The sequence below is a fragment of the Plectropomus leopardus genome, chromosome 1 (genome assembly GCF_026936395.1).
Source record: "Plectropomus leopardus strain MGB_pleo_1.0 chromosome 1, ASM2693639v1, whole genome shotgun sequence".
Classification (NCBI taxonomy): domain Eukaryota; kingdom Metazoa; phylum Chordata; class Actinopteri; order Perciformes; family Serranidae; genus Plectropomus; species Plectropomus leopardus.
The window spans coordinates 11,437,748-11,463,506 of record NC_142176.1 but is presented as its reverse complement, the minus strand read 5'-3'; the positions used below and the strand labels follow the sequence as shown (position 1 = coordinate 11,463,506).

The 25,759-nt window shown below is 39.9% G+C and overlaps 1 protein-coding gene across 2 annotated transcripts in view; it reads left to right on the top strand.

Annotated features, from left to right (window-relative positions):
- Nucleotides 1-25,759, top strand: part of LOC121946893 (E3 SUMO-protein ligase PIAS1-like) — a 74,443-nt gene that overhangs the window by 16,348 nt on the left and 32,336 nt on the right. The window contains exons 1-2 of one of the 2 annotated variants that reach the window (XM_042491721.2): nt 17,162-17,530; nt 22,839-23,334. In XM_042491721.2, the coding sequence (XP_042347655.2) occupies nt 17,489-17,530; nt 22,839-23,334 (538 nt within the window). In that variant the 5' untranslated portion in view covers nt 17,162-17,488. Of the gene's footprint in view, nt 1-17,161; nt 17,531-22,838; nt 23,335-25,759 lie in introns of those variants that run through there. The other variant, XM_088075304.1, reaches the window with a different exon arrangement.

Sequence of the window (25,759 nt, the reverse complement as noted above, 5' to 3'; positions counted from 1 at the left end):
GCATTCATGGACCTGAGCTCCAGGGGAGACTCTGACCTGAATGTTGAGGAGACCAAAAAGATGATAGAAGAAGAAGCGGCCATCCTGAGGTAGAGAGCGTAGCCCCTGAGAGAAGAGGGAGATGAGGAGCTGCAGCCCAAAAGAACAAAAACTTCAACAAGTTTATCAAAAGAAAAGCAGGCGCTGCCTCAGCCGCACCGACCGTTCCTGTTCCCTTTTGTTTAACCCTTTGAAACCTGGATAAACATCAGTTTTCTTGTGCTGCAGTCAGACACCTCTCACAAGCATTTTAACCTTTGAAACCTGAGCAGGTTGGTTTGATTTCTTTTCAAAAATACAATCATTAACTTGGCATTAAATATCCTGCAAATCGCAAGAAATTGTTAAAAAGTGACGAAAAAAAGTTAAACAAAAAAAAGACAATGATTGGAAAATTATAAACAACAAAAAAAACATAGGGAAAAATATCCACAAAAGCGTTATAAATTATAATTATTAAATATTTAAAACAAGGTTATAAGGAAAAAATGTATAAATTATTATTGCCATTCATTATTTTTATTTTATTTTATTTTCGAAACTTTCAGGTTTTCTTTTTTTTCTCTAATTTTCTCCTTTTAAACCTTTTTTACTAATATCTAGATAATATTAAGTCATTTCTTTTGAACTTGTCATTGCCTTTTTTCCATGTTTTTGAAAGAAATCAAGCCAATTTGCTCAGGTCTTAAAAAGTTAAAGTAAAGGAAAGGGGTACGGATCAGTGTACACGTTATACAGATATTTACCGTCATCAGTAAATATCTTTAATGTTAATCATCATCTTTTATGTTAATGTCCGGTGTAATCTGTAACACCAGTTTTGTCACCAGTTAATAACTGCTGGGAAACTTTCCTCACCGTGGCCTCGCTGGTCAACATACATGACTGCAAATCTGTGTTTTTTGGTTGCTACCAGCAGCATGCACCTGCACAGTTTTGGCTCCAGATTACAAACCTCTCCTGTCATCACATCTCTGTGCTGTTCAGCAGAGAAGAGGCAGGTTTCAGACTCACCATCTGCCTGTGGCAAGCTGGGACTAGACCTCTGTAGCCTCAGGTGTGATGGCACAGCATTTAACGTGCTAATGATTAAAAGCGAAATCATTGTGAACTCAGTCCAGCTGGGTTGCGCGCACTGATCATGCTCGGGGAAGGAATGGACCGATTCATATTTGAGTCCCAAACTCACGTCTTTTTGTTTGATCCTCACGCGCGCCGTGATTGTGATAGTACAGAGGCAGGAGGGAGAGAAAACAACAGGCGGAGGTATTTCAGAGTTAAGCCTGAGTCAGAGTAGCTGGAAGGCTAAGAGGTGGGGGGATGGGAGGACAGAGAGGGGAGGAGGATGGGGAGGGAGTTGGCACTCAGTACAGAGCCCTCTAGCCGAGAGTGGGAGCTTTTATATAATGGCCAGGTAGTGTGCAAGCTCCCCCCGATCCGCCTACACAACCTCCGCACACCCACACACAAACACACACATCCTGCAGAACCTTTGCAGAAACTGCTTGGCACAACATTATTAGCCTCACCATCTCTCCGTCTCCTGGGACTCAAAAGAACTGCATTACTGTTCACCTCCTCAAAACCATGTAAAGTGCAGCAGATTTTTTTAGCTCTGCTAGCAAACATGTGGCGCTCAAAGGGAAACGGTGTTAGTTGTTTAAAGTCGCTGCGTTGGTCTGGGTAGGTGTTACCACCAGCTGCCTCTAGGGGACACTAGTGGAAGTTTTTGACTTGTGTTGCACCTTGTTTGGTCTGACGCTGTTGGTTAAACCCACATTGGCAGTTGATGTGAGTGGGACAGCGTTTGTCAGCTGATCTTTGTGATTCTCCATCGTGGGTTGAACTCGGGTCAGAGAGTGGCAGCCTTCAGTGAACTCTCTCTCTCTTAGGGATGGAAGTTTTATTCAATCATATTGTTGTTTAAGCGTCATTTAACCAAATGCATACTGAAGAGACAACAAGGGAATCATATGGAGGCGTTTCTGGTCAGTGTTGTTCTCATATGCATCCATGGCTGCTATACGTGTTTCTAATAGGGTGTTTCCATGAGCCTGGTTCGGTCCACTTTAGCCACATTGTACCAAACCAATTGCTGCAACTCAATGCCGCCATCCTGCTCGGTAACAGGGCAGACGATGGCCAACCTGTGATGGTCTCCCCTGTGTCCGTACAGACGTGATTGTGCCAGTGACTACACAAAAAGTTCTTTAATGTCTTGGTCACGTGGACGTGCACACTGTTCCATTCATACCATAATTGAGGGTCCACCTCTGTTAGGGCTGCCCCTTGAAAGTCAGAGATACTAATCATCAGTTGGAGATCCCTTAGTTGGCTGAAATTGCTTCAAGTTGAGCTGTCAGGTTTTGGGGGGTTTTTTGCTCGTCAGTGTGCTGTGCAGTGTACTTTGGGGTGGGTTTGGTTCCTAGATTTTGGTGCGTAGTGAGCGCTTTTGACTTTTATGATACTCTTTGATACAAGCTGCAGCTGACGCCATGCTGCAGCACTGAGAGGAAGAGAGACTCTGCACTGTAAGGCTGTGAGACAACATTATCTTCTCTCTTCTGCTTAAAATTGGTGAATTTTCAGCAGTCAGAAACTTAATATGATACAGTCTCTGGCTTTTGTTTGATATCTAGTGTTGGCAAAAAAATGTTGTAGAGCACTTACAGCCCTTCAATGGCACTGTTGGCTTGTTTACTATTTTAAGGGAATGCCACTGTTACACTGAACTTCCCGCAGAGCTTGTTCAAACTTTAAAACTTCATCTGAAAAAACAGACAAAAAAGGATTGTGGAATATTTGTACAGCCAAATCTGATTTGACTTGCAAAAAATTTTGAGTCGGGTACAGTCCTGGCGTCCACACGTGTATTGCCCGATCCACCCTCTATACCAGTTGTCTCCGCTGTCTCTGTATTCCTTTAAAGACAAATGATGTAAATTTGATGATGGCAGATCTCCTTGCAGAACGTCTCTTCAAAACAAGCCCTCCAATATTTGTTTTCTTCTTCCATTCCACACACAGTAATGCAACTTCAAATTCTCTATATTACAATCAGAAACAGAAGCAGTGAGCTGAAAAGGGCTGCAGGCTACAGATTCTTTCTGTGGTTTGTTAGCAGCACACCTCCAACACGTCATCATGGTAAACAACTTAACCTGTGCAGTGCAGTGGAAAAACACCTGAAATGTGCCAGCATGGCTTGACTGCTCGTGGCAGTTCACGGCACGTAAGCTGGCATCAAAGTCAGACAAACAGTGTTTGCTTTAAATTGCAGTTTCAGTCAGAGACACATCAGTCTCCTACTGTAATATACTGGTTAAATGTGAAGCTGCATCCCATTAGATAAAATCCATTACAACATAAAATGTAAGAGTCAAGACTCTTTTAAAGATATGGAAACCGCATATATATTTTATGGCAAGAACAGCAGCTTCAGGTAGCATTTGGTTGATATGCTGTGTTACAATGCATTTGTTGCTTACAGTGTTAAGCTTTTCAGTGCAAATTATAACAGAAAATCAATCAATCAATCAATCATGCCATATAACCAACAAATATTTCAAATTCAGTTTAATTTTAAAAATGTATTATTATTTTTTTGTTATAATTTTAAATTAATTTGTTTTTTAAACTGTTTCTTAAAATGTACAATTGTCAAATTTGACAAATGTATTTGCTCACACCATGTAATGGAGACAGGGGTAGTGGAGGTTAGGACTTGAATGGGCGGCAGAAGCTGTTCACAGTTGTAGAATGTACTTATATAAAACAAAATTTTCCAGATTTTAGACAATTTTATTCTGGTAAAGCTCTTGTGCAACTAATGGTGTTGACTCAACTCTTAAAATTTGACCTTTTCTGAAGTTTTTGCAAAAAACATGCTCCACAAATTAAGTTACCACTCATTGTTTTGGATTTGGTATGTAGTTTAAGAAAATTACCCATCACCACCTGTGAACCTGCAGCATTTACATATAATCATTTCACCCTGTGCATTCCAAAAAATGTCCTTCATAATTAAAAAACAACATACTGATTTCTCTGATGAAGTTGATTGTGCCTCTGTAGAGTTTCACTCGCATGTCCTTAAAATAGGACCCTGTGCCTCCAGTATCACCTGGAGTTCCTTGTTGTTCGATGATTATATCAGCTGGTAGGAGATTGTCTCATGGAGTCAAAGTTTGACTGTTTTTTATTGCTGATTGATTGCAATTTGAGGCATTAAAACAATCAGCTTCCACAATCAGTAAATACAGGCAACCCAGTGATAAAGGCGTGGAAGTGAAGATGACTGCCAGTGCTTTCAGACTCATTTGTGAAGCTTTTATATGTAAAATCATATCGCTGAAGGCTGAGAGTCATTACTTCTCAATGTCGTCATGAGGGGAGGAAAATATTTAGGTGTACCGTGTTGCTTCAGGCAGTGGAAAAAGAAGCCTAAATTTGTCTTCATGTGCAGGCTAAATGTGTACCAAGCCTTTTCAGTCTTGCATCCGAGGCTTTTTTTGTAAGCACAGGTGAAGTTAATCATTATCAAACATATTTTTATCTCTGTCAGCCCTGTGAAAAGCAAGCGTTTGAGCTACTGGGGCAGATTTATCCACATACGGACAGCGTTTGCATGTCACACGATTATCATGTGACTGAACGGCGCATTTTAGGGTTTTTGCACACACACCAGCCATTTGGCCAGCACATGCGATCACTGCGAGGTTAATGATCTCTGCGTGTTGTGCGTGGGTCCCATGCTTTGTGTGTGTGTGAACATGTTTCACCATCGCATGCCAACTCTTGACGGCACGCATGCACCATCTTTGTCCTCTGCGTGTGTGCACAGCTGAGCTAAAGCACCTCGCATGATGACCGTGAAATATTTGGTGTACTTTTTGTGTATGTGTGTTTGCATTATACATATATGAATTTCCTGTTTGCACTAGTCTATAGTCTTTCCCCCCCTTTTAAAATGTGTGTTTTCTGATTGTGTGTGAATAAATTAATTAGGATAAACACAGTGATGAAAACATTTAATAATAGACCTTTTTCACTGGAGACATTTTGGCATTTCACAGTAGGAGGTGTAAACGCACAGTGGGGTGCTGATTTTAGATTTTATTCCCTAATAATTTAGTTCTTTAATATCAGCAGTGAAAAAAACATCAGTGTTTCTTCAGTCGGCATGCAAGAGTTGTTTTGCGTGTTGCAGTAAGCTGTGTGTGTATGCGGGTGTTTTAATAACATCTAAGCCTCTGACAGATGCAGTAATGTCACTCTAAATATCTCTCTCTCACACACACATTAGGCATGCTGCTGTCTTCAGTTTAGTGCTGTTTTTAAAATCTTTCTGTAATAGAGTTGAGTAGTGGGAGGCGTTATTTCAGGCACCCTTGATGTAAATGTCATGTTAATTTAATGTTACCATATAGGTAACATTAGGTTACTGATATTTGGAGTGGTTTTAAGGTTGAATCATCTGTATAAAGAGCAATAGCTACATGTCTGTGGTTTCACAAACATTGGAAAAAGACAATGAGCAAGAAAAGAAGACATTACCCAAACATTTGCAAGAAATGAATAAATCTCCTGAAAATGACCAGGGGAAAAAGTTAGAAGTTAAAAAAACACAGACATGAGCTGGGAAAAATACTTAAAAATTCCAAGAATTTTGTAACAAAACTTTAAATATACAATTAGAAAGGTAGACACACAACTTTTTAAAAATGGTTTTCTAAATCTGCTCATTTCTTGCAGTTTTTGAAACATTTCTTACCAAATTGCTTATTGCCTTTTTCCTGTGTTTTTAAAAGAAATTGCATCAATTTGCTCAGAGTTCAAAGGTTTAAATAAAGGAAAGTGATGTCTCCCCAGGTTTCAAATTGTTAATTAACTATGACTCCCAAGTTGTGTTTTGATAAGAAAAAAACAATTACCAAGCCGAACGTGTTGTCTAGTGTGCTGCCAACAGTGAGTGGTAGCTTAAGATTAGGCTTTTTTTGTTTATATCTTTTTAAAAACGGGATGTCCAATAATCAGTTAACCAATGCATTTTGGTCTGTTGGTGAATTTTGCTGCTCCTCTTCTTCGATTACAGCTGGTAATGCCATCCTGACCAAATAGCGTTGCAGTGGAAATGTTGTGCCAATCCTTTGTTATCCCCCAAGCTAGCTACGTTGAGGTAGCAGCTCAGTTTTGAAATCCACACCCCCTTTAGCACCTTTGACTATCACTGTTAGCTCTGTTAGCACAGTTAGCAGTTTCAGCAATAGTGGTACTAACATAGTTAACAATGCTAAAAGCGGCTACCTGAAGGGAGACTGGAGGGTAGCGAACATGTTTCACAGTAACCTGAATTAGCAGCTGGAGAGCAACAGAAAATAAAGTAAAAGTCAAGAAATTTACATCACAAGACATTTTCATTTCACCACCTCTGTATGAAAAAGGCTTTGAAATGGGGCATTCAAACTCACTGCATCAATGGAGCACAGAAATAAAAGGAAAGGCCTCTAGTATTTCATGTCATTTTGCATGTTTTCTTCAAAATTCAAAATTAATTATTAATTGTAAGCTAGATATCTCTGGGTGTTGGGTGTTGGGTTTTTGGTCAAAATAACAAAACCTAGCCATTTCAAGATCTCATCTTGGGCTCTGCAAACAGAGAGGGCCTCTTTTACTATTTTCCAACATTTTTTAGGTCAAACTTAAAATAGAAAGTCATGGGCAGATTAAGTAAAAAAGTCAGCAGTTAAAGTCAAATTGGTTTCAGATTCTGAATGAATTTTGGATGCTTTTTGTAACTGCAAGGGATACATGATACTGGATTTTTTGAACTCATTTGGCCAATAACTGATAAAAATCTATCCATTTTTCCCCCTACCGACTTTAGTGATCATCAAGTCTCCTCTGTAGTTGAATTAACGTCATATTATACATATTCTTATTGTGATGGCCCACCAGCAGATGGAGACATACAATACAATGCTTTTCAGTGTATGTAATATTCATTAATTGTGCAAAATAAGAAAAATACTTCACCTTAGGGTTGATGTTTAGTATTTGTTTACACTGTCAATTATAAAAGAAAAATTAGGTTGTGATATTGGCAGAAATCAACATGTTGGCCGATTACGATATTTCATTTTAAAACCAATATCTGCATATACCAATAACGTGCCAATATGCATCCCTAGTAACTACAGTGAGGTGAGTGACAATGCTTTTTGAATTTGCTTCAGCTCTGATTTGTTCCTCTGACCAGTTTCTTCTCCATAGCAACAATGGATGAGGCTCGTGGGTATCTTATTTACAGTAATGTCACCAGCCATACCAGACTAATGGCAAAAACTGGAGCTGTCGAGAATTTCATTCGGTTTGGAGGCTCAGCTGCTCTCCGTCTCTCTTCCCATCCCCCCTCCCTTTATCCCTCCATCAGTCATTCTCACCAGCTCTGGACACAGCACGTTATCACCCAGCACACCACCTCGCTCCAGTCTGACAAGAATCTACCAAACATACTGACAGAGATGAGACTGTAGTTAACGTCGTTAAAGTGAAGCTCAAAGTGAACATCAAGACGTGTCCACAGTAAACTGGCTAATTAAAAAAGCAGCTACAGTGGTGCCTCCACACTACAATTATTTAGTCTTTTTGTAAATTAAATGTTTCCTTTGTGCTGTTTTCAATACAGCTGAGCTCAATTTTTTGATCTTACTGTTTTTGTTTCTGTTGTCTGCACCAGCATAAAAAAGAAATCTGATTACAACACTTCAGTGCAACCACTGACTGGTTAATTAGACATTTCAGAATCAGAATTTGGCAAGATTTATTGCCAAGTAGGTTTTTACTTGCTAGGAATTTGCTTTGGTCTTATGTGCAGAGATAAAGCATATAATACACATATCAAGAGCAGAAAAAATAAGACAAAGTGGTAGAAAAGTTACAATAAAAGTACGTCAAAGATAGTTTTAAAAAAGTACCAAAGCATAAAAATATGTAAAATACAGTGGGTTCAGAATATAAATTAGCTATGCAGTTTTATGCAGGATGTGCAAAAATATTTACTAGGAGATGTTTAAAAGGTCACAGAGGAGTTAAAAACAGTCAAACTGACTGTCATACAGACCTGACGACATCTGAGCAGGCATAAGTAGATCACCTTTTTTGAGTTGTGGTTATTATGTAGAATTTTCTTTGAAGCATCAACAGAGATGGAAATATTAGAGCACTTTAACAGCCTTTACACTGTTGTTCAAGGTGGGAATGTTGTGCCATATTCATTCTTGCTGGTCTTTCAAAGTTGCCTCACCTTTAAGCCTGCAGCAGAGGTAGTAACAGCGCTGAATCAACATTTGTGTAAAAGGGACAGCCGGCAGGATGGGTGTGACTTTTTGATAACATACTGTATATGTTATGTGTGTGACCTGCTGCTAGGTGATTTAAAATGCAGCTAGCAGCAGTTAGCAGAAGAATAAGAATAAGAACAGCAGCCGAAATGTCCGCAAACTGGGAAGACAATGAGGTCCAAGAGCTCCAAGCAGAGGACAAGATAAACAATGATTCAACAGGGACGGTAAATGATTGTTATTGCCATGTTTTGCCGTTGTTATTGTTTAGAAAGCACTGCCTTACACGTATGTTATATGTCACATTAGAGGCTGACACTGTTGTGTTACAGTTTTGCTTCCTGAATGCCGGCATGCTATGTAAAATCACACATTGGGGCAACATTAAACTGTCGTTGGGTTCTCTATAAAAAAATAAAGCCAGGGTAGTGAAGCGTCTTTGTTGCTGTTGCAGGATCTCTGCATAAAAAGGGCTAGTGTCAGGGTTTGTTTGTTGGTGCCTAAGTGCTTCGGACCAACATTGTTTTGTCAAAGTCTTGGGCCAGTTTGGACACAGAGTCAGCTACAGATGTTTTCGGAAAAGGATGCAACATGTCTCAGCAAGCACAAGAGAGAAACAGCATGAGCCAGAAACAACACTGCATCTAAAAGGCTTTGAAGGACTGAACTAAGTCTGAAAATCAGAGCTGACAATGGACTAATCTGACAGCTGTATGTCGGCACAGACAGTCAAGAGACACAAAGATGTGAAGTTTATGTTCAGTCAATTAGTCTTTGTGAGAAATGATGCTTTGCAGGAACTGCTGCATTTTTTAATGTTTACTGCTCTGCCGGTGGAGGGGAACTGGTTCCAGCTGTTCATTCCTCTGATTGAACAGGACTCATTTAAAACTTTTCAGAAAGGTTAGTTGTGTTGTTTTTTGGCAAAAAATCCAACATGTGGAGCTGTCATACCTTCACAGCTGGATGGTGTTGGTGGAGGGCCTGCTTCACAGAGTGTAATGGCATTATCTTCTGGTTAGCAGAATTAGTGACACTTTTAGTACTTATACACATGCCAAGATATTTGGATGCATACAATGAAATGCAAGATAGAAAATGCATACAACAAAGAAAGAGAAAACAGGTGTAATCTGAGACAAGTGTGGGGATTTCTGGCACAATTTCTTCTACTTCCAAGGTACATGGAGAAGGTTACATAAGTCAAAAGGTGTCAAAACTCCAGCAACACTTGTAGTGTTTAGAACAATTTTATTGCAAGAGATGAGATGTGAGATTTTAAAAAAAAAGTACTGGATTTTTGAGGCCATTATTTTAAATGTACATATTACACAAAGCTGTAGCTTTGATACAGAGCCCTTAGAGTTGATACGTACATTATTACTGTTCGGCAATAAGCTTATGTCAGCCGTCGTATAAGTCTGGACTATAAAACAGCAACCCTGGTAGAACAAAGTTTAGTGTTTGACAGCATTTAAAAGCATCCTAATCCTTTTGACTCCTTTGTCAAATCCATGTAGGTAGCTTGTGGAGCAATAGGCAATGAGCAAACTCTGTTGAAAGTGTAAGTACAAGACTAAGATGACGACCATGAACCGATAACAAAGCCAAGGACCTTTGTTGCAAGTTGTTCTTGCACACATTTCCTGTCATCGCTCTGTTAACTCTAATAAAAGCTTCTTTTTAAAAAAAAGTTCAATAAAATCACATGAAATTCCCATCCCAATGCCTACTACTCGCACTAGAGATGACATGTGCTTGCTTGCAGTCTGAAAGACTCATGAGGCTTGTATTACACCAGTCAGCACTCAGCAACTGGTCAAGCACCGCAAACTCCACCTGGATGGTGCCTGAGCCATCAGAAACTACAACCTCAGGGGGGACTTTTGGGGGGACAGGGAACAATCCCAGAAACCAAAACTGAAACTTGGTTAGAGAATTGAATGAAGCTCCTTAGAAGGTTACTGGAAATTTTCCTGCACTGAAAAGGGACAATACTGAAAGTTAAAGAGGTGGCATTAGTAATAATTGTTTCTCTGTTCCTCTCTCAGTTTTGATTTCAAATTGAACTAATTTTAGGACATACAAGGTTGGGTATCAGCACTCAATACTTTTAAGGTATCAACTGAGATAACCCAGTACTAGGGTTGCTGTGGTATACTGATTTCAAGGTACACTGCAGTGTAAGAATAGATGGTTATCAATGATATTGAAAATAAAGCAACTTGACGGAGAATCTCACTTGTATTTTAGCTGTTTTCCAAAGGGAGACCTTTTGCACATTTAAAAAATGGTTTCATGTTTCAATTATAGTACTAAAATCTTTGTTCAACTCCAAAAATACCTCTCTGTTTTCATTCTTTCAGGCTCATTGTAACTGATACCTTGAAACTGATCATTTCTGAGATTATCGTACTGTGAAAATCTCATTCTGTTGCAACCCTACCCAGTACCAAGTTGAAACTTCTTCTGTCAAACGATACCTGCAGTTGATCCTTTTGTGGGGTTTTGCTTGCTTGATATGTGATTGGTGCACTACACAAAAACCGCCAACCCTCACAGGCTGTGATGTGATTAATTCTAGTGCGGTGTATCTGACTGAGAGAGGAGTTCAGTGCACCAAGGTGCCTCCAAAATGTTCAAAAATATAGCTACACTTCGATTCTTGTGGCATCTGGTGGCATTTTACACAACTGGATGCTTACTTTGATAGATATCAAATGAAGTAGATTGAAAAGGTATAGAATATAGACTGTAGTAATTGCTTGGTGTGTTTTTGTTTTGTTTTTTTGTATGTATTGTAATAATTGTACATATTTGAATTACGTTTAAGTCACTTTTCTGGAGTTTTCTCCGCTACAGCTAAACGACAGCAGTGAAATGTGAAATGACCTTTATTTGCACAGTTCCGGTAGTGTGTGTGTGTATGTGTGTGTGTGTTTTTTTTTTTTTTTTTCCAAAATGAACTTTGGTGCAGTGGTTTAAAACTTGCCTCAGGAAATTTCACCATTTTGGGTTTTTGTGGGTTTCAGTTTAGCGTCACGTGTTGGTCGATGTGTTGTTTTATGGGTCTTTCCATTCGGACGAGAATATCATTGCGGTGGACGCAGTGAATCTGTATATATTCTCTGGCGACCAAAATTGTCACATTTAGATATATTGTTTATTGGAGCTAAATGTCACAGGCTGGTAAATTTAAGGCAGAAAGTTCCTCTTTAAAATCCCACACTGGACTGCATGGTGTGTGTGTGTGTGTGTGTGTGTGTGTGTGTGTGTGTGTGTGTGTGTGTGTGTGTGTGTGTGTGTGTGTGTCTTTGTATTGAATCCTCTCTCTGTGCCTCTTTCGCTCTCCTTCCTTTGTTGCAGCTTCCCTTTGCACCTACATGTCAAGTTGTTTCAGTGAAACAACACAATAGAGCACATTCTCACACAGACGTGCTTTGTTCAAACGCGGCTTTTCAGTGCAGTCGATTTGGTGATGATGTGAAGCTGATTTCTGTATGAATGAACCAAAAGAAGGTTCATTGTTGTTTTTCTATAGCTTTGATCAGTGTCATGACTAAACCAGGCTCAGGTACGCTGTTTCAAGCTTTAATATGAAGCGTAGAAGGATTCACTGTTGTATATTTTACTCAAATGAATAACTAAGCAATAAGGTAATCTTATTTTTTAAATTTTTTGTTGTATGAGGTAGAGCTCAAATGATTGGTAAGGTGACCCTTCCCTAAGTCCCGCCCCTTTGTGATGCTCTGTCAAGCTGTCAGGGCTAGCATTGAGCCCACACTCTTAACTGCACTCCCTGAAGAAATATTAGCAAATTTTTGGAAAAAAGAAAAGGCGGTTTTAGAGAGAAGTACACAAAAGCATCTAAAGTTTGTGTTTTAAGGATTTATCCACGTTGTCAACCTGACTTAGCAGCAAAAACAGGTTAACCAACCACATCAGCTGCCAATCAAGAAAGAAAACAATTCAACTGAAGGGAAATTTCGCCCATTTTCAACCACTTTTGTGTCATTGCAGTGTGTGCAGACAAACAGTTTTTGGCTTCCCCCATGCCGCCATCGCCTGGACTTCTGCTGGACTTCCACTGGCGGAAGTGTGGGGAGCTCGAGGGGAAGCCAAACACTGTTCATCTGGTGAATATTGGCAAGTATTTACCACCACTGTCCATAAAGCAGGGAACGTCTTCAGTGTTTCCCACAGAATGAGAAGGTTTGTGTGGCGGTAGGGGGTGGGAAATTGGTGTGTGTGTGTGTGTGTGTGTGTGTGTGTGTGTGTGTGTGTGTGTGTGTGTGTGTGTGTGTGTGTGTGTGTGTGTGTGTGTGTGTGTGTGTATCATTGTCATTATGTGTCCTCTCTCTAAAATCAGATGTTGTTTACGACGGCTTTATTTTTCCAGCAGTTTGCCTTGAGGGGTGGATAACTGATCTGTGGATCAGCTGATCAGATCAAATCGATAGATAACAGCAGCAGCTGTTTGTACGTGAAAGCAGAGTTTCAGACCCGGCAAAACTAACGGCTAAGTTTCACTTTCAATTCGCCTGACGTTCTGCTGTGCCATCTCTGCCTCAAGTGCGCTATAAATACGTACACTTTCAGTAGCTAACTCACTAACGCTACACTTTTCAGGGCTTGATTTGGGTTTTAGATCAGGGAGGAAACTCATTTTCCGACCTTTCCGGGTGAATGAGCTTGCACTTGTTTGGTGCCTTTCTAGTCTTGTGACCATTCATTAATACTGTGTCACATTCACCCATTCAGAGAGGGTTGTTATCTGCACATCACGTAGGTGCAAGGCTATCATTAAACAGTGTAAATGTGGAAAAAAGTAATGCCTGCACACTTGGACCTTTGACAGTTTAAAAGGACGAAGATGACCAGATGAAGATCCAACTAGGATCGAAACATTGTCTTCATTAAACTTATGTTGCATGGTGTAAGTGTGCAGGCGTTTTTTCCACATTCGCCCATTCACACATATTCATACGTGGTGGTCGAGGCTACTTTACCAGGTGCCACCAGCTGCTCAGTGACATTACGTATTCACACACCCACGGCACAGCCATCCGGATTCATTTCAATTTGGGGTTGAGTATCTTGCCCAAGGATACTTCGACATGTGTAATGGAGGAGCCAGTGATAAAACTGCCAATCTTCCAATTAGTGGACGACCTCCTGAGGGCACAACATTTAACCATGACTTGCTCGAAATCCAAACCAGCCTGAAAATGAAGGAAATCTGAAAGGACTGCATGAGAGTTTAGCTTGTCGGACCGCAGTAGGAGCTGACCTTTGCTGCACTGGCCAGTCCGCATCCAAGGGATGATACTTAGGAAAGGTACAATTAACCCATGATTTGTCGACAGAAAATGAAGTTTTTAAGCAAATGTGCAAAATATAATAATGATTTCACTTTCTTAAATTTGAGGATTTGCAGCTTTTTTTTGTCTGACATGACATAAGTGTCTCTTGCTTTTGAACTGTTAATATAAAAGTAAGGTTAACTCCAGCCTCCTCCTCGTCTCAATTTGACCAGGAAGACCAGAAAGTTTGTGGACCACCTGTCCTGGGCAGGAAAATGGTTGGCTGATGGAAAGGAGGGCAGGAAAGAGGAGATAGCGAGAGCTGTTTATCTATCTCTCCTCCACCCGCTCCACTGTTTTCTCTCCTCTATTTGTTTTCCTTCTTTCTTTTTTTTTGTGAAGCCAGAGGAATGTTACACATCCGCAGTGGGGTGGAAGAGAGTGTGTACGTGTGTGTGTGTGTGTGTGTGTGTGTGTGTGTGTGTGTGTGTGTGTGTGTGTGTGTGTGTGATGTTTTTTGAGCCAGTGTTTGTGTGTATTTGTTTCTCTCTTTGCTCTTTAGTGTGTGTTTGCTTTGTAGAGAGAGTGTATTGGGGGTTGGTGTGTGCGTGTGTGCGTGTGTGTGTGTGTGTGTGTGTGTGTGTGTGTGTGTGTGTGTGTGAGGGAGAGAGAAGCAGTGGGCAGCCAGTGTCATCATTTTTTCACACCCCCCTCTTCTCTCCAACATGCATATTTCATGGAACTGGTCATTTATGTCGCCAGCAGGAGAGTTTTCTTGGCCGGACCACCACACTGTGTGTGTGAGCGTGTCGTCCAAGTCTAGCGATACGAAACAGAATAATATTGAATAATCAAAATTATTATTCGCTTAAAAAATATCTGTGAATGTTGAAAATCGGCAGACAGCTGCCGCCTGTGTGCGTGCTGCACCTGTGATTGAGCTTCCTGCTGTACGAGCCGTCTGTGTTTGACTGATGTGTTTTTATAACTGCAGTGTGGTTCAGACTGAAGGCGTCAGAATTACATTTTCAATTTTTCTCTCCCTCCATGAATGTGCCTTTAAATATGTTTGAAGTGACAAAGGACAAGGACAGGTCTATGTCCTGACTGGTAATTGTGTCTGGATGTTGTATACATCAGCCACTTTGTTGTTATCTGTGTGTGTGTGTGTGTGTGTGTGTGTGTGTGTGTGTGTGTGTGTGTGTGTGTGTGTGTGTGTGTGTGGCTATGCATATGTGACAGCTGCTGTACACAAGATGCAGTGTTTGTTGTGTAAACAGCAGCCTCTGCTCTGTCACTGTGAGCAGCGTGGAGCTTCTTTGGGACCCAGGTTGTCTGAAATCTCCTCTCCATGCGGGAACTTAACAAACCTTTCACAAGTCAAGTTGACAAAATTTATCTGACAAAATAATGATCATTATTATTTAATTGTTAAAGTCTTTTAAAAAAAAAAAAAAAAGAAAAAACTGACAAAAAATATAAGTGGTTCCAGCACCTCAAATGCTAATATTTAGTTTCTTTCTTATTCATTTATGAGTAAACTGAATATGATTGTGTTCTGGGATTGTTAGTTGGATAAAATTTGATATTTTGAAGTCAATCATCACCTCTCTTTCAACCTGTGATGGATATTTCTTTTTTTTCCTCTGACATAATATGAACCACAACATTTGTGGCAGAGCTCCTCATTTTAAAGTGCTATTTGGCCGGCAAGTGAAGTAGGTTGTGGAAAAGTCAACAATGGAAGACGTGGTGCTGATATTTGTGACTGATGCTCATTCATGTGAAAATGAGGCACAGATTTATGTGCTGCACTGCTGAGGACAAGAAAAGCTGGTCAGTCGGTGGCCCACACAGAGTCCAGCATGTCGAACCATCTCACAGTTATTCTGTGCTTTATTTTTATATTATTATTATTATTTTATCTTTTGCATTAATGCCTGTGTGTTGTATTAAGGAAAGCAACTATCAATGACATTATGGATTGATCTGACTATGTCATTCTTAATTTGTCTTTTGCTCTATCAAATGTCAATCAAATGCCTGTCACAGTTTAACATATGACATCATCACATTGCTTGTTTTGCCCAACAAATGTCCACAAACCTAAAGATATCCAGCTTACCATCACATAACACAAAAGGAATGTTTTTAGTGGTTTTCTTCAGCTCCACTCGCAACCACATTTCTGCCAGATGTTAGACATTGTGTTGACTTGTAGTTGTCCCTGTTGGGATGTCAAATTGTCACATCTGTTTGACCAAAGTACCTGGAACTTACATTTAGTGTTTCTCCTGAGTAGTGCCAACATTTTGGGAACTCATCCCCTAAGTAGGTGGAGAACAGCAGAATTAGTGGCAAATTAGTAAGGCTACATGTTACATTTTGTTGAGTTTCAGCGATCTGTGGAGTGATTCTTTTCACGTTATCGATTCCTTCTAATTAACACATGTAAATGTACTGAACCTTTACGTTTAATTTTTGCAAAATATGATTGGATGGATGGGTGTAACTTTATTTCAAACATGCCAAATACATTTTCTATTGATACCAGTGCCTTTTTTCAATTTTATAAAACTATACTCCATTATACTTCGTGCCCTTTTGACAGGTAGTGCTGCCCATCCTACAAAACTTCTCTTCAATGCTTTATCAGTCAACATGTGCAAGTTATCATTAATGCAGATAAAATATTCATTTTAATGCCCTCACTCAGCATCACACTGGCCCTGTAAGCTCAACATAATGTTACAACAATTTTACTGACCAACAATCTGTCTTGTTCTTTGAGGGGCAAGCTTTTTTTGGGCTTTTTTTGCCTTTAATGGAGAGGACAGTTTAAGTGTGAAAGGGGGAGAGAGAGAGGGGGACGACATGCAGCAAAGGGTCCAGGCTGGAATCGAACCCACAGCCGCTGAAGCGAGGATACAACCTCTGTATAAGGGGCGCCGCTCCATCCACTGAGCCACCAGGCGCCCAATCCATGTTGTTTTTATATTAAATCTTGAAGCTCATGAATGGACCAGAGCCTGAAGAATGACTTTCCGAGGAGCACATGAATGCACTATCATGTGGTGGAGGTCTTGACTCGAGTCTGATTCAATGGCCTCTCGTTCACGCACTGTAGCGAGCAGCTTGAGCAGATAACGAGTAGGCGAGTGGAAAAAGTCGCGACTGCATGAGCACTCGGACATTCAAGAGGCTGACCTGATAGATATCAGACACTAAAAAGAATTATTTTTAAAAAATAGTTCATTTTTGCCAGCCTATATTAAGTTCTTGCAGTGAAAAACAACTGAAAGACTTCCTTTTTTATCTCTCATTATCACAGAGCCACATTCCAAAACATGCAGTTTTAATTGTCTGAAGATTAAAACTTTGGGCTGATTAAGTGTTGAGTTTGCTGTGTATTTTCTCACTATTTAAAGAATTTTTTTTTTTTTAAATTTCACTATGTTGTTGATGTTACTTGAAGCACATATTGGTTTGCTGCTTTTGCAGACACTAAAAGATTTGCAAAAGTGGAACAACTTTTACAGCAAACTGCAACGCTGTTGGGGTTTCAGTTCCTTTCAAAACTGCTGTTCATATGTCAGTTTTAGTAATGCAGTGCAGGTCTGTGGTTGGACCAGAGTGAGAGAATTTATTCACACCTCAGCCTCCTAATGTAAAAATGAAATTATTTTTGATACTGTAAGATCTTTTGGTTGCATTTAGATCATAGCAAAGTAGGACACCTTACAGTAAGCTGCAGTTCTGTCCTCTTGGTTAATTAACTAACATATTCCTGATAAAAGAAAAATCATGTGCGAGCGTTTCGTGGAAGGAAAACAAAAGCTAAGTGAGGTAAGGGGTATTTCTTTCCAAAATAATATGTGCTAAATTTGACATGCATTTTCAGATTATTATGAGTTAGTTTAAATGTGCTCCTATGGATATAAACAAGCAGTTATTAAAAGACATAAAACTGTGTGGGGTCAAAGTTAAATATAAAGATAGTAATTTACATGAAATCTGTCACAGCTATGAAAAACTGCTATTGGTGCATCCTCTTGTTTTTGCTTTTCAAAGTCTCAGTTGCTGCTATGTTTAGGTCACAGAAAATAGCCCACAGCAGCTATATATGTCATTTTAAATGTCAATTAAATGCAAGACTCCCGTGTAACCCAAGAGGAACGGGCCTCATTATAAAAAACAACAAGAAAATCCTGAAGGCTTAAAGGTTTAATCCTTTGTGTGGACACCACAACACACATATTCTGTACACAACAATTATAACTGTGTGTATATAATTGATTAGCCGGAAACTGACACACTGGGCACTAACAGCCCTGCATGCTTTGTCATTTAAGGGGCGTGTGTTTGCGTTTTCTAGCCCTGCTCTGTCATTAAAGGAGATGAAGGGAGGATGTTTGTCCAAGACATTCTCAAAGTCTACCCCCTGTGTGTGTGTGTGTGTGTGTGTGTGGGTGTGGGTGTGTGTGTGTGGGTGTGTGTGTGTGTGTGTGTGTGTGTGTGTGTTCAGAACAAGAAAGCGAGCGCTGACTCCACCGTGCATATTCAGTGTGTGTCCTTGTTTATAGCTCATTTAATGCACTTAAGGTTGCTGTCTTCAGATAAATTTTAAAAAAAAACTCACCATTTTGATTCAAGGAAGTCGTGCTTTGCCATGAACAATAATTAAACTATAGTTTAGTCTGAGAAAACCATTGTCTTAAACAAAACAAAATTCCTCATCAGGCGAATTACTTCGCCTGCCACTATTGCCATGTTTACTTTTTTTCCTTTTTTGTCATGTTAGCGCTGTGCAGTTACACTCTGCTGCAAATATCAGCAGCAAAGAGGCGACAGGTGCATAGACTGTAAAAATAATGCACGTAGCTACTGTGACGTAAGCCACTAGTTTGTGGACTGCATTTTGAAGCCTCCTGTTTGGCATTTCTTTTGCCATCTTGGCTTTTTTTTAAGCCAGAGGTGACCAAATTTGGGAGGCTGGCGCTGAGGAGGAGCGAGGGATGGATCTGTCATCAACAGCATCCAGTCTGTCACTCAAAGTGGCCCAGCCCTTACTGATGCGTAACTGTAAGCAATAATGAAATATAAAAAAAAAAAAACAATAGATTTGTCATGAACAGGGAAAATTAGCTAGAGAGACCAAACTGATTTTTGTACCAGGCTGTAAACATGTTTATTTCTGCTGTAAAGTTTTTAACATGGAGGTCTATGGGATGGACTCTGTGTTGGAGCCAGCCTCAAGTGGTCATTACAGGTTAAAGCTGTTCTGTATATTTTGCGCTGAATGCTGCACATTTACCTTTTTTTTCTGGAGATTTGAAAAATATTTACCTTTGGGTAAAACACTGCAGCCACTCACCACCGTCAGTTTACTCAGACGTTTATTCACAGTTGAGGAGGGACGGGACAGTTAACTGTGTCATATTTGCCATTTAAAAAGCAACAATACACCTAATAGCCTAACAATAAATTGCATTTATAAAGCACTAGAATTAGGATAAATAAAATAATTTGCAAAAACAACAGAAAAAAGGCAGTAAAACCGCACATTGCGCTGTTGAGCCACCATTAATCCCTACAGGAGAAATTCCTTCACCACAACTGTCTTGCTTCAGATTCAAGCACTTAAATGCGTATCTGCCCAGTGTCCTCCGTCATCTGGAGTAAATAATCACAAGTGCCTTGCTCATGAGCACCCTTCAGTAGAGATTCCTGCACATTTAGTAACTATTCATGCAGTAGTTTCTCTGTCAATCTAAATCTAAATTGGCCTGTTTCAGTATTTGTCTTCTTGATCACCTGGGCTGAATAATGGAATTTCAGCATAAAAATTCAGCATTTGGTGTAGCAGCTTCATTTGTTAATCAGTTTTTACACTTAAACAGCTGCAGAAATTGCTGAGTTACAGTTACTGAGGGTCCAAATTACTTTTCCTTGTTGAGTTTGACCTAAGTTTGTCTGCATTTGTACTATTGCTTTAGGTCGATGAAGAGCTGCTTGTGTTTGCTGTAGTTTTGGGCCAACCTGGTCTCAGTGCAGGCAACACTTTTTTTCATGCTCTTGCTGCAGTTTCTCCATCGCACGACCCCCTGGGAGGTAGGGCTTCACGATGAGCTGGGCAAAATCCTTTGTAGTTTTTTTCTCACTCCAACACAGATGAAAACTTACTGCATCGAGTGCGCTGCTTCCCAGTGTTGGTGATGTTTGTCGTATTTGGACAGGTGCTGATCCAGCTGACAGGTTCTCATGCACCCGTTAGGACATTAAGCTGTTCTAATACTGAGACTTTTACGCACTTCAGGGTAGTGAAATGCTTTTCTGCCAGAAGGAAAACTTAACTGTGTGTGTGTAGGTTTTTTTTTAAAAACATCTGTGAGGCAAACTGCCAGCTGTGCCGAGCTAACAAGTCTAGTGTAGGGAGAGACTCAGCGCAGACTTTGGCATTGCTTTGAGGCAACACACCAGGATCAAGCCTGATAAAGACACAGAAAATTGATTGCAAATCATCCAGTTTTGCATACAAAAATTAATCTACCCATTTATTTTCGTACCTGGTGGTGCTGGCTGTGGCAGGAGGGCTAACAGAGCTGCCAAAGTTCTTCTCCCGCTGTAACTTCTTAAGCTTTTCCCCGGGGAATCACAGAGCGTTCCAAGGCAAACTGAGAGTAACGCTGCACTCACACAAAGTAGCAGGCAGTCTCTGGCCTCTCGTAAATCTGCAGCTCTGAGGGTGTGTTGCACTGAGCACGTACATTTGCATACTCTGCTGCGACTGGGCAGCTGTTTTCTGACATACCTGCTGTACTAACTACGCTGTGTTGTTGGAACGCTTGAATTGCGAAACTGACGCCTGAGTGGACAAGGCTAATCGGCATTTTCTTGTATCTGTGCTGAAATGGTCTTCCATTCCACCTTTTAGGATGGGAATTGGCAAGATATAATTGATACTGGTAACTTCATCGATTTTAATCATTGTTCTGATTCTTTACTGATTTCCTGTGATTTCTGTGTGGAAAAAAGTAGGCCCTTACACTTTCAATGTCAAGTGCTTTATTATCTCTGGGTCTGATACAGAGTCAAAAAGGCATGCAGGTGACTCAGGTGTGCCAAAGCTCCACTGTTTTTCAGTTTTCTTAGTCAGAGAAAAAATGCAAAGCCTGCTTGTGTGGTGTTAATGTTATTAGCAGGTTTCCCACAGTCAAGGGAAACCTGGAAAAGTCATGGGATTTCACAGTCACATTTTTCAGGCCTGTACAAGTCATGGGATTAGTAAAAAAAATCATTTAAAGTTTTGGAAAAGTCAAAGAATTGTCTTTTGTGTAATGTAATCTTTAAGTAGTCCTCTGTGGACAAGCTTGCGTTTAATATAACATGACAGCAAATTATTATTTTTGTAGCTGCCAATGTAGGTTTAATGTGTGAGATGTGTGACAACATTTTGTTTTTCATCAGTATTTCTTCTTCTCTCCTTCATGTACGCTAGCGAGCAGCAGTTATGTTTAAATAGATTTAGAATTAGATTTTGTATTTTTTTTTAAACACAGAGAAAGGTGGCAAGATTTTTTTTATTATCCTTGAAACGTCATGGAAAGTTTTAAAATTTTGTCCATAAAAATGTGTTGGAACCTTATAACTTAGGATATTTACCCTCTGTAACAAATGTGCTGCTCAGTTGGGACGCAATGGTAGTTGTGTGTAAAGTGTCAAATACATGGCAGTCCTGGAATTTAAGCTCATGTTGTGTAAAAAGTTGTTTCTGCATATTGCTGGCGTTTCCACCCTTACTGGAAATGATATTTTCACAGACATTGCAAGCAGCACTGATGTCATCTTTCTTGATAAATGAAGCCACGCTTTGGACCTTATTGTTGCAATTGTCCAACAGCATAGTTTGACTTCACTGTTTGGCAGTGTGCAACTATCAGAAAGACATGCCGTCAGCGAGAAAAGGACTTGATAAGCTCAGAGGCATATGATTCCACTCCAGTTTCAATTTGGAGATGGTTCTCAACTGGAACTGCGTGTGGAGTGGAGCAGTCAACAACTCTGTGTTTTTGTTTGTGTAGGAATCAAAAGAAGAGTAATTTGCTCTCTCCTGGTTGTCACTGGCTTTGCATCAGAGGATATTTGCATAAAGTCGAAGCTTTCTCAACTTGTAGAGCTGCTGGGCACCTTTTTAAATTAATGTAGTTCTGCTGTAGCCAGGCTGCAGTGCCAGGTCCCATTCACAATAAATAGCAGCCTATCGCAGTCCCAGCTTTATGTTCTGTATGTGTGATCAACCTACAAAGTGGACCCACCTTTGTGTTCTGCTTCTGCTGGGGGTCTCCACACATCAATGACTGACTGATTCTTGCTACCCAACTGCCATCTGTTTACCACAGATGTGTTTCATTTGTACATTATTATGTCGCGCATAAGTTGAAACTTAATATTTCAACAACGCTGTAGTTAACGTTTTGAAACCTGATCCAAATCGTTTGGGTTTTTTTCTTTCAAAAATGCGGGGAGAAGGCAATGAGCAACTTAACAAGACATGGCCCAAAAATTAGTAAAAAAAACAAAACAAAAAAAAAAAAACTTACAATGTTATAAGAAAATTACCTGAACATAACAAAAAAAATAAAGAAAAAATTAACAAAAAGACCTTAAATTGTGCTGGAAATCTGTATGTATTTTATATATTCCTTATATGTTTTTTCTGTAACAAAACTTTAAATATTAAATTATTATTATTTTAAAAATATTTCTGGATTTTTTACCCCTAATTTTGGATTTTTAAAAAAAATTTTTTTATAATCCTCCCCTTTAAAAAAAATAGAAAATAAGAACCAGGAAACAAAGTGATGTCTTGTAAAAAATCAAGTATTTTGAGTGGTTAAAAAAAACAGCAATGGGTCGCTTAAACACACTAGTTTTGTTGGTCTTGAACATTACTCTGCAGCATGGCAGGCATCTTACCTTGGTGTCTTGCCATCCATTATTCCCTTTACCTCAAATTGTCAGATTATATACTGAGCTGCTGCAGAGACATTGATTCAAAGCCAACATTTTAGTCTTGCAACTGGGCAGATCAATTTGGTATCTGTCATTAATGGCATCTTAAAAGTTAATTTCCTTATCCTCTTTCTCTCCACAGCAAATGGTGATGAGCCTGCGGGTGTCAGAGCTGCAGGTGCTGCTGGGCTACGCAGGGCGCAACAAGCACGGACGCAAGCATGAGCTGCTGACCAAGGCGCTGCATCTGCTGAAGGCCGGCTGCAGCCCCGCCGTGCACATGAAGATCAAAGAGCTCTACCGACGACGCTTTCCTGCCAAAATGGTTTCCCACTCAGAGCTGGCCATGCCCGGGCCGCATCACCCGGCCTCAGCCGGAGTGGTCGGAGGAGGGGGCGCCGCGCTGCCCGCTGGCCTGACACAGCTGGCGTACGAGGGTCACGCTGGTCACGGTGGAGCCCCATCGCCTGCTGCCTTACTGCCCCTCTCACTGCTCGGCCCCGGGAAGCACGAGTTAACCGGGCTGACGCACCACCTGTCCAGCTCGGCCACGCTGCACCCCGTTCACCCAGATGTCAAGCTCCAGAGGCTGCCCTTCTACGACATGCTGGACGAGCTCATCAAGCCAACGAGTCTAGGTGAGGAAACATGTGAGTGATTTTTGTCTGAGAGTTGGATTCAACCCTTTGAAATCTAGACTGACATCAGTTTTCATGTGCTGCATTCAGATGCCTTTCACAAGCATTTAAACCTTTGAAACCTTAACAATTTTGTTTGATTTCTTCAGCAAAAATGGTGGAAAAGGCAATGGGCAACTTGGCAAGAAATGTCCCACGGATTGCAAGAAATAAGTTAAAGGTGACAAGAAAATTACACGAAAATTTTTGTTGAAAAAAAAGGGAAATTGAAGAGAAAAAAATTGTAGATTTAAAATTAGTATACAGAAAAAATACATATATGTTACTTACTTTAGTTTAATGCTTTGATAAAAGAGGGTAAATGTAATGAAAACTATATTTATAATTTGATGGATAAAAATATGGTAGAGGAAAAAAATACATAAATGTCATTTAATTTGATTTTTAGCAGTTTTTTCAGGTCGTATTCATGTTTGTTTTTTACTTTTAGTTATTTATTTATTTTTACTTTTTTTTACTACTATCCTGCTACTTTTTGGGGCATTTCTTAAGTTTCTCCTTTTTTCCCATGTTTTTGAAAGAAATCAAACCATTTTGCTTAGGTTTTGCAACAATGGTAGGTGGATATTTTTATAAATATATATTTGTGCTCCATCATCACTATATATCATCACAATGCAGGGTAAAACAAATCAGTTTAAGCGCTTAATGGAGTGTAAGAATTTCCTAGTGAGTAATAATTAATTTTTGGCACAGTAGCACCGTTTTATATTTACAGTTTGATGGTAAAAAAGGCATTGCATGTTTGTTATTTGTAGCTCTATGATGCCAGGATTTGCATGGCTTTATACTATGCCAAATTCTGTCTAGAAAGGCAACAAAATAGAAGGTTGTGGAGCATCCTTTTGGCCTGTTGATGAAGACACATTCAGATACAGTAACTGCAACTAAGCAGGGTTTTTTAGTGTACGTAATTCAGCTCTCTCAATATGTTTCCTCTCTATATCTTCACTGTCAAACTATCTAATGAATTTGACACTGCCGAAAAAATATTTGCCAAATTGTAGATGTTTATATCGGCGCATTATTCCCATAGTAATCATGGCAGCAGTGACAGAAAACATTGACATTTGTATCTCTGTTGTGGTGGAGAGGCTCCCTGACAGTGCTGGTGTTGGGCTGCCTGCTAATGTGTTGACAGGGCAGCGATATGATAGTGCAGAAATATAACATGCAGATTTCCCACGAGAGTTCAGAGTAGACAGACGCCACAGTTGGTTCTAAAGACATGTAAGTGAAAATATTTATAAATAAAAGCTGAAGAATTTACCTTTACTGCTGCTTATCATAGATTGTATCTAAAGATGTTTCCTCCCACTGCACAAAAATGAAGCCAAAATATGGCGGATACAGCCGCTGCAATTTTGCGCTGGTGGGCCAGAGTCTATGCATTAGTGATTAGGAAGTGGATCCCTGCTAACAAGTCCCTGCCCATACACCCACGCGAGTCATTTACAAACACACTGATTGGCACACAGTTACATCCCCTTTTCATAGCATCAAATAACTAATTAAATCCAAACTTATCAGAACAATGGACACCTAAAGCTGCAGTAGGTAACACACAGAACAGAAGAACACAGATATTAAGCAAAAACCATGTGTCTTTATGACCCTAAATTCAGACATTTTTTTGAGTACTTTGAGTAGCGGTGTGGATATTTGATCTGTCAGTCCAGTCAGAGCTGATCAGATCAAATGATGAGAGGAGCAGCTGCTGCAGATGGGAGTGGAAGCAAACTTTTAGACAATGAGCAGTTAAGTTTCATTTTCACTCCACCTAATGTTCTGCTGCTCCATCTGTGCCCAGAGTACACGCTGTGCTCTGAGAGGGTGGTGGCAGATATTTAGATAGTGGTGGCCGCCACAAATAATTGGTTGTTGCTCCCACAACGTAGTCTGATTCTAGCAAATGCCATAAGCAGCATTAGTAAGATGAGGGGGGTCTTTCAGAATATAGTGGCAGTTTCAGAAAATATGACACAAATTTATTTTCATAAAAGTTTGATACTGTAGCTTTAAAAATTCATCAGTGTGATAAGAACTGCCTAAAATAACAGAAACAGTCTTTGGGGCTTTAGTCTAAGATACTGACCTGATAACTGTAGTATTTGTTCAGGTGTTTATCTCTTTTAATAGGCAAGAGAGCTTGCATTCATCTATATTTAAAACCCAGTAAAGATATTTTATTATTATCATAAGAGAGCTTGCATTCAGTCACAAGTTTGAAACCAACATACAATGATGAATCATAGTTTTCTTCTTCTGTGAATCTGACAGTAATTTTGACAGTGACATTCAGCCGCTGGATGCCATGTCAGTATGCATTATAAATGAATAATGGCCCTTACTTGTATATTTGTTT